The sequence below is a fragment of the Saccostrea cucullata genome, unplaced genomic scaffold, assembly GCF_032062105.1.
Source record: "Saccostrea cucullata isolate Sc308-1 unplaced genomic scaffold, CSIRO_AGI_Scuc_v1 ctg889, whole genome shotgun sequence".
NCBI lineage: Eukaryota > Metazoa > Mollusca > Bivalvia > Ostreida > Ostreidae > Saccostrea > Saccostrea cuccullata.
In genome coordinates, this window is record NW_026932237.1 from 456,523 (window position 1) to 466,200 (window position 9,678).

The 9,678-nt window shown below is 32.9% G+C and overlaps 1 protein-coding gene across 1 annotated transcript; it reads left to right on the top strand.

Annotated features, from left to right (window-relative positions):
• The first annotated feature begins 263 nt into the window (after window positions 1–263).
• LOC134234703 (flavin-containing monooxygenase 1-like) lies at window positions 264–9,299 on the top strand. The gene is made up of 6 exons (XM_062716758.1): window positions 264–354; window positions 4,400–4,542; window positions 6,321–6,462; window positions 7,019–7,161; window positions 7,454–7,631; window positions 8,027–9,299. The coding sequence occupies exons 1-6, from the start codon at window positions 283–285 to the stop codon at window positions 8,711–8,713; spliced, it is 1,365 nt and encodes a 454-aa protein (XP_062572742.1). The 5' UTR covers window positions 264–282; the 3' UTR covers window positions 8,714–9,299.
• Window positions 9,300–9,678: the final 379 nt, after the last annotated feature.

The window sequence follows — 9,678 nt, forward strand, 5'->3', positions numbered from 1 at the left end:
CTTTCGACCGACTAACTTTAAACGGCCCGACTGAAAACTTTTTCTCTTTTTTCAGGACACTATATTCATAGATATGAACTTTCAAATGCATCATGCCAAAAAAAATATCCTGCCTGTATTCTGTATGTTTTTTGATATATATAAAGGATACCAAATAAGATCAAGGCGAGATTGTCCTTTCAAAGAGGTCTGTTTATGCATTCCATATATGAAATAATGGACCATCCCGTCGCCTATAAATAAAGCGGGGGCTTACAAATCTGGTCTACTGTCGTGCACACGATGTCACAGAAGACTGCTAAGCAGAGAGTTGCCGTGATCGGAGCAGGTCCGGCGGGGCTATGTTGTCTCAAGGTAAGTACAGGCATTTTTATCTGTTCATGGTACGAGTTTCTTTGTTTTAATTTATGGAAGATATTCTATGGACCAAAAAGATTTATTAACTAAGATAAGTATTTTGCACTGTACATATTAGTAGTATTTGTTTTGATAATTTCTTTGGCGTAAGAGATGCAATAAAGATTTTGATTTATATACACTGTATTAGAAGATAAATTTTTCTTACCTTTATAGGTAAGAAAAGGAAGTCTTTTAGCCTTGTAATAAGATAATTTTAACTAGATATTAAACTTGCATCAAACTAGTTTTACTAAACAATGTATCGCAATTCACACTGTAGCTGTTCACTGTATTTTATAGATTTGATTATTATTATTTTTTGCATCTGATGAAAGAAGTATGAGCAAACGAGCTATTGAACATTTATCATTACTTTTCTGCAGGTAAAATGTTTAGGTGGACATGATAAAAATAATCAGCGTGCACATGTATATTTTATTTGTAGAGTAAACAGAATTAAAATACGAAAAATACAGCGGAAACAAACCTGAAAAAATCGCACAGAATTATCCGGTGTTGTAAATCAAATTAATAATTTTTCATACCATCTTCTACCTATGGTTCCTAAACCCTCTGGTCACTCATAAAATATGTTGCTCGAACCTTAATGATTTTCCAGAAGAAATGTATTTTATAAGTAAAATATAAACAATTATAGCATGGCTTGCGGGGTAAAATTTGACAAAAAAGACACTTTAACTTGGCAAATCTATAAAGGATTTAACGACATTAATGCCATTCAGAGATACCTTTTATCAGAGTATAAATGAACCTTTACTTTAATTACTCTATCTGCATATTTCTACCAGAATCTACTCGACCTTGTTTTTTGCCAAAAGATAATATCAAGATACTTTGAATCGAAAAAGAGCATTTATTACAGATACCAATTAAGTAAAAAAAAACCATAAATATACAGCAGTGTTGTTTAAAAATAAATATATGTTACACCTGTCACAAAGAAAAAAAAAACAAATCAAAAGGTACATACAATACAGAATAAAATGTATATCTTAAATTCAATTAAATGGCTGTAAAATTACATATTTTCGAGGGGTCAAATTTTCGTGGTTTGTGGAAAAACTTTTTATTCGTGGGGTTTTGATTTCGTGGAAGAAGAATTGTTATGTGTAGGTATTTATGTATACAACATTTTTATTTCGTGATGGACAAGAATTCGGGGATCTCGTCCCTCTATACATAAAAAACAAAGAAAATTGCCTCCTCCCATCCCACAAAAATTTGTGACTTCACAGTAATATTTTTGCATAGTTTTTTTAGGTATGAGTGCACAGGTCCGACAAGCAAAATATGAAATCGATGTGACCTACGAGGGGTGATCAAAAAGTTCGCGAACTATCTCTATATTTACAAAACCACAATTCAGATCAGAATGAAATTTGGCACACATAGAGTCATACACATGTTCTATAAATAGCATATGTAATGGAACGTTTTCCCCGTGTTTGTGACGTCACAATGTGAAAATGACGTCATGAGGTAGATCACTTGTGACAAAAAATGGTTGACTCAGTCATATTCGAGAAACGAACGGCTGTAAAGTTAAACGTATATCTTGGAAATTCCTTTGCAGAAGTTTATAATAATTTGTACACGGTTTATGAGGACAAACGACTTGCCAGAAGTTTTGTCATTAATTGGATTGATTAAATGAAGGAAGGAAGATGTTTAAAACTGATGTTTGTTCTGTTACTCAGTGAAAGCAAATTGGGAAAGAGACTTGTCCTTTGTTAAGCAATTTGATAGGAAAGTTCGCCAACTTGCATTTAGAAAAATAGACAAATATCTTTACAATAATATAATTATTAAATCCCTAAAATATCGTTTACCTCAGGCTTTAAACATATCAGATATGATAAATTGAAGGCACCCATACTTTATCCACATGAAATAAACGACGCTCAAAAGACAGAGGACTTTGGTTTTGATGGTTATCATGCTCATTCTGCAAAGGGACATCAGTATCCTTTCATACGATTGACGAGATCAGGCCATTTCTGACAAATGGGCTGATTTTGTTGTAAAAAATAAGTTGCATGGTAAGAAACATAAAAGTCGGGAAAAATTTTAAGCCTCTGTGACAGAAGGCCAAGGAGCATGTCACGTGACCGCCTATATCACGTGATCCGCGTATGGGCAGAATGGTTGCAGATGCACATTAAAACGGAGAGGACTACTTTGAAAACATTTTAACACTAAAACCCGATATCATTTCTTTATTGGAAGTTATTCAATTAGTTCGCGAATTTTTTTTATCTCCCCTCGTACATTTAATAGAAAGATGCTAAAACCAAACCTTATAAAGCAATTCAGAATGTAATCGGATCAATTATCAATTATTTTTGCGAACTGTTGTCAAATTACTGTAGACTACTAAATTTCCTGACACGAGAGAGACATTTACTATTTCTAAGCGAAACAATTTTTATCTCGAATTATGCGTGTGTATGTTTCATTGAAGAAAAAGTCATTGGTCGATCAGGAAATCTCGCTTATCAGTAATATTGAAATAATTTTTTTAGGTAAAGAGGTTAAAAATCAGGTATAGAAAAATATTATTTAAATGATAATACACTACAAAAAAGCAAGTTACACGTCTAATAGTTGAACCGCCTAGTTTATAAAAGAGAAAAAAAAAGTTTTAAAAGGTACGTCGACGTTATTCAGAATAAGAGCTTATTTCAAAAGGGTGTCTTATTTAAACTGAGTTCACGTTTATGTAGGGTTAAAATTGTGCAGTTTGTCCTACTTCTTAAATGACTGCATAAATTGCATATGGATAATCACGGGTTTAGCGAAAAGTATGCATTTGCACCTCTTGACTTGCATAAAAATGCACTATAAATGTCTGCAGTTTCTGAAAAACAGTCATTGATATAGGCACAAACAAATGTAAACAAGATTTAAATGTGTCTTGAGAACTGCACTATTTGAATGAAATTTAAAATTCAACACTGTTTGTTATCTCCATATTATGAAGTACTGTAAAGAGGAAGATTTTGGATATTCCATAGAAACCTAAGAATATGCTTGTTTTACGTGAAGTGAATGTATCTTGTATAATTGCAAGGTTTCTGTAATATTTATAATAAATGTCTTAATCAAGAATATAAACAAATGTTGTTATCAAAATATACTGTATTTAATTCCGAAATACGTTTATTTTGTTTGCATTTGCTACCTTACAACCATACAAAAATATGAAAATAAGATTTTCTAAAGACATGTTGCGTCCATTCAAAATAAGTCCTTTGGCTGATGAGATACATTAACGGTAACTTTTCCAAAGTGCACCTACACCTGTACCCTGATTGTGACAAGAAACAACATGTTATTACGATAATACCCCACAGACTCATGACCTTAAACGTCGGATCGAGTCTATTTGAATTTTACAATTGCTACATTATAAAAAAAGAATGTAAGCTATGTCAAGTTGACACAGTCCTGGAAAAATATTTGAACTCGGATCCCGGGGTCAGTATACGAGCGCAGAAAATCTTGGTTCATTCGTTATGTTAAATGAAGATGACAAAAATTGTTCAATCCCCAAAATACAATACAGAAATCGTATTATAAAATCTGCAATAACACAACCACTGTAAAAGGTTTATATATCAAGTAGGATCAAATGCCTAAGGGGACCAAGCAATCCCTGTAACATTTTCACACGGTCCTGAGCCCTATATATTGGTCAGGTATACTTAGTTCTTAGTAGTTTGGTTTGTTTTCATTTGTAGGTCTATTCGAGAATAATTTCTATAAAAAGGAATCGCTTTTGTTCGATTTTCATCCGGCTAGAAGTTTTCCAAATCTCCTCGACTATCCTCTCCCTCATTCAGACGCATGTATTTATCGCAAATTTCGAAACAGTTTGATGATCAAGATTTCCCATCGTTTACTTCATTTATTTTCCGGGCGACAATTGATGGTTACATCAATATTTTTTTGTCGCTTATTTTAACCATTTTCTTTACAGCACCTGTGTGATAATCGTAACGTCTTTGAACCGGTTGCGTTTGAACGTAATTTTTGGCCTGGAGGTATTTGGAACTACAGTGATCAAAATAAGAAGGACGATTTTGGACTTCCCATCCACTCTGCTCTTTACAATAGTCTAAAGTATGTATATGTATTGATTTATGGCATAATTGCAGGGGATGCGCACTCCTCAGTTGCATCTGATCCCACCTCTGATGTTTTGGAGGACCGTGTTTGCTCTGCTCCTATTTTACCTGTTTATTGTTTAATGAACCGTTTTCACTTTAAATACTGTTCATTTTCATTGAAATAAGAGAGGGTAACATTTCTTATATGCCATTAGCAGTTTGAACATTTCCCAATATCATCGAACATTATACTCACAATAAACAACAACTTAGCCCCCTCCCCACCCCCCAAAAAATGTCATGCTGAAATTGAACTAGACTAAAATCAATTTAAAGTTTTTTTCTAAAACTAACTTTGGTGATGACTTGCAACGAGTGATATTAGTGATTGTCCATAGTTAGAAAGTCTGAAAAAGTGTTGAAACACGTTCGTCGAGCTTATAAGTAAGCTATCTAGCAGCTTGTTTGTAGTCGATTGTTTATTCCAGCCTGTAATGACGAGATCTCCATCAAATATTTATATTTTAGCAAAGGTTAAAAAGCAATGTGATGCTCTATCAAAAAGATGAAACACGCAAAATTACAGAAAAATCATATCGTCACGGTAGCTCAGTCGGTGGAGTGCTCACTCGATGATCATAATGTCTTTAATTCGAAACCGGTCATGATCATGACTGGCCTTAGCCAATAATGATATAGCAGCAATAGTTTTTTTTTGCTAACTTTTCGGAATTTAAAGTGAACGCTGCAGGTCTTTTAGATGGGACCTTAAGAGACAAGTCCCCGCTTTGCACGACATGCATTAGCACAATAACGATCGTTCACTGTTCAATGGCACTAAGTGAAAGTAAGTGATTAAATTTAAAGCCCTTCAACAAAATATATCATAATTTAAGTTAAAATATCAAACTATATGTAAAACACCATGTTATTCATCATCATTTTGAGAATAAAGTAAATATAACGTATATAAACTCTGAAAACTTAAAAATCCTAGCCATCTTTTTAAGAGGAGGGTTGATTAAAGTTTTAGCGCAGACAAAATTTTCACAAATTGCGGTTATTGCATCTATATGTCGCAAGGTGATACTACGCGAGAATTAAATTTTCGAGCACACTGTTTATGCATAATTAGGAGGCAAATGAAACATGGAATAAAAAATGTTTTATAGTATTTAAAATCTCTAAATTTATATAAAGTATTATGTTAAAACTTAAAAATCCTAATCATTTTTTAAAGAGGAGTGTTGATGAAAGATTTAACACAGACTTATTGCTAATGTGTAAAATGGCATCATAGTTGTGTGAAAGGTGAAATCAAATGTAAAATATGGGGATAAGAGCGTAAAGTTCAAAAGTTATTAAACAATACAAAATAATATTTCACTTCGATTATGCATTTAACACCAGAGGTAAACCGGGAAAGGTGCCATAAAAAGTAAACTTTTTGCCGATGGTCACTTTGCAAATTTTTTGTCAAAAAATCAAATGATAAAATACTCAATGCAAAAAATAAATTAAAGACCTGGCAACGGGGCCATAAAATTAATATTCCAGTTTCATTTTGAATTGATTTTTAATGGATAAACCGGAGTAAGATAGACCTGATAAATATGTACACTTTCATCTCATTTAAGTTTTATTGCCCAGAGGTTTAATTTACAGCTTCACAAACTCACATTCAAAACTACAAAAATAAGCTCACAAATAAGGAAATTTACACTTAATCCCAAAGTTTACTGTACCAATGACAATGGCTAGTAAATCATTTCTTCGTGTAAAATTTTGCAGGATAAATGTCCCTAAAGAACTACAAGAGTTTCCGGACTTTCCATATCCCAAAGAATGGACGACGTCCTACATCACACGACAACAATGTCTTGAATACCTCAACATGTTTGAAGACCATTTTAAGCTGAGACCATACATAAGGGTAATCGATACGTACTTAATACATGTAATAGTCCTCGTCGTTTTAAGTCAACATATTTCAAAAAAAAAAAATATTCTAAAATTTTGTTAGTATTATTAATTGCTTTTTTAAACGTAAAATCATTTTTGCGTAAAACACTATTAATATCAAAACTAGTGTCTCGGAAGTGGATATTTGCTAGTTTTTGGAGATAGTGCATGTGAACTAGATTTTGTTTGTACGGTATTTTGCAGGAATTTGTTTTTCAACAGATAAGGGTAAATTTGATTTAGCGCTTTCTGAATGTGCTACGAACAGTATGACGTATCATTTACTCATAGATATTTAGCGGTATACTTGATAGAGCAGATTTAACTCTTAAATTCGTCTCAAATTTTACGCAATCTTCAATTATGATGTCATTTTCATTTAATGTACATTTTCAAGTAATATTCAAAACTTCGTTAGGATTTTAAAAGTATGTTGACTATTGAGTGCACAGCACAATTACACATGACTGATATAAGCAATGAATGTAATTTGTTGGTTTAAACATGCAGAGTGTCATCCTTTACAGACACATACTTTTGTTCGAGATGTCAAGCCACTTAAAAAGAACCAGGAAAACGGTCTTGTTAAATGGCTGGTAACATTTTCTCCCGTGAACAAACTATCAGAGATCAAAACGGAAGTGTTCGATTCAGTTCTCGTATGTAACGGGTAAAGACCTATTTTTGTGTGCATATTTATTATGTCGAAAACCTAGAATTATCATTTGTCTTTAAAGTACATGTCAAACTGATGCGACTCTACAAATGGATAACATTTGAAACAATTCAAAAATCACAGTAATGTTTAAATTTGTCCCACATTAAATTACTTCTCTAGCGAAAATTTATCAATACCTTTCATAAACGAAAATTTGATATACACCTACAATTCTAAAAAATAATTTTGAACAAGACTGGTTTTTATATTAGTAAAAAATGTATTTTCCTGTTACAAATTTCAGACATGACACCAACGAGTACGCTCCAAATATTCCAGGAATGGAACTATTTGAGGGACGAATTATTCACAGTAAAGAGTTTCGATACGAGGAACACTTTGACAATCTCAGGGTTGCTATCCTGGGCTGCCATTACTCGGGGGAAGACATTTCTATGCATGTTTCAAAGTTTGCTAAAAAGGTACGAGATATTAAAAAAGATTGAGTTTACTTTCTAGTAAAATATCCCATTATTCTTTATTATTACAAACTGTCTTTTGAAGGTTATTGGTCACCTGGGCCGATTGTTCAAGTATTGTGTTAGATATCATTGTTTTGTTTGGAATTATATTTAAGAAATGAATCATGTTTTTTGGAAAGATATAGTCTTATAACTGTAAATGTAATGAAAATTTGATTACACACACTGTTGCAGTCATTAGACTATATCCTAAAAATAAAAATGATTCATTACTTACATATTTACATTTTATAATCTCTCCTTTCACATTCATTGTGTTATACTTTGTGTAAGCTACTGTTAATGGAATAGCCAGCACACCAGCTTCTAGTTAAAATACTTATACTATCATTCAGGTCTTTGCATGCCACAGACGAAATCCAAAGGAATTCCCGCCGTCTTTTCCAAAAGATATAGAACAAAGGTCCCCCTTTGTCAGAATGACAAAGGATTCAGTTGTGTTTCCAGATGGTTCTTCTGAAAAGGTGGATGCAATCATATTTTGTACCGGATATCGATTCTCATTCCCTTTCTTGAAAGAGGACGTCATAACAATTAAAGAAGAACGTATCCAACCCATATACAAACATATGGTTCACATTGAGTACCAAAACCTAATTTTTGTTGGAATTCCTCGTCAGTGGTCCTACTTCCCTCACTATTATGAAATGGCGAAACTTGCAGCATTGATACTTGCGGGAAAAGCCAAACTACCTACAAAAGAAGAGATGAGGGCTGATAGTGAAGCCGATTTCCAGTCTCGTCTGAAAGAGGGAAAACCGCCATCCTTTGCCCATTACATGGGGGATATTGATAGACAATTTCGGTACAACGAGGAACTTGCAAAGTGGGGAGGATTTGATCCACTCCCGCCAGTGCTGGAGATGATGTGGGATGACGTAATGGATGAAAGATACATGAATCTTCCACATTGCAACGAATTCGACTATCGCATTACTGGGCCGAAATCGTATATATGCTTGAACCCAGAAAAGGTTAAAACGAGATATTCTAAGGCAGAGAATGTTGGAAAAGCGAAGTAGTGTAGCATATCTTAAAGCATGTGCATTTACCAACACCTTTAGAAAGGGATTTTTATATGTATATTTGCGCCATGACCAGAACATTTCTCCTCATTGAATGATTTATATTATTTTTACTGAATAATGAATAGCATTCAATGACTGTCAATGAAAAAACTAATTTACGAAAACATGTGCTATTACATTTTGATTCATAATCATTATTTTGTAAACTGGTTCTCCATATATACAGAAATCGAAAGATTGTTACCTAGATTTTTGTTTGAATTCCAGCTAAGTTATATTTTTGTATAGAGAAGGATATAATTGTTTCCGTCAATAGGAAAATGATTATGATAGAATTGCTAGCTTAGTTTGACTATAAACATTTAATTTTTGTAAGCCTCTTATCATGTAGAGTTTTAGAAAGTAGGACTAATGAGCTTTTTGAGCATTGTATCATACCATGTTAATCAGGCATTAAAGAATTGATCATACAATATATAAAAACGCATTTTTACTGTTCTAGGAATATTTTAGTTCCAACTTCATTGAATATTTTATTGTATATTTGGATGAATTAATTAAATATATTTTAGTATAAAAATCTGTTTAATTTCCTCCTGTTTTACGGAATATAAAACGAATTATGCAAGTTTTGTTGGCTCTTAGAACAAAGATGAAAAGATACTTGGCGCTTTTCCTTATTAATCTTATTCGACGTCACCATGTTTGTACACATAAGAATTATCATATTACCTGATACCAGTTTTTAATTAAAAAAAATAGCTAAGATCTCAATCAGCAGCTTTTCAAACCTTGATTAATGTTTAAAATGTCGATGATCTCTACTTCATGTTTAATTCTTAAAAAAAAATCTTTGTTAAATGCCCTTGACCTCACAACTTATACATCAACTGCATTCCGAGGCGACTATTTTATATTTTAGAAATACATCTAGCAACCCCATCAATGATTCCAGATCG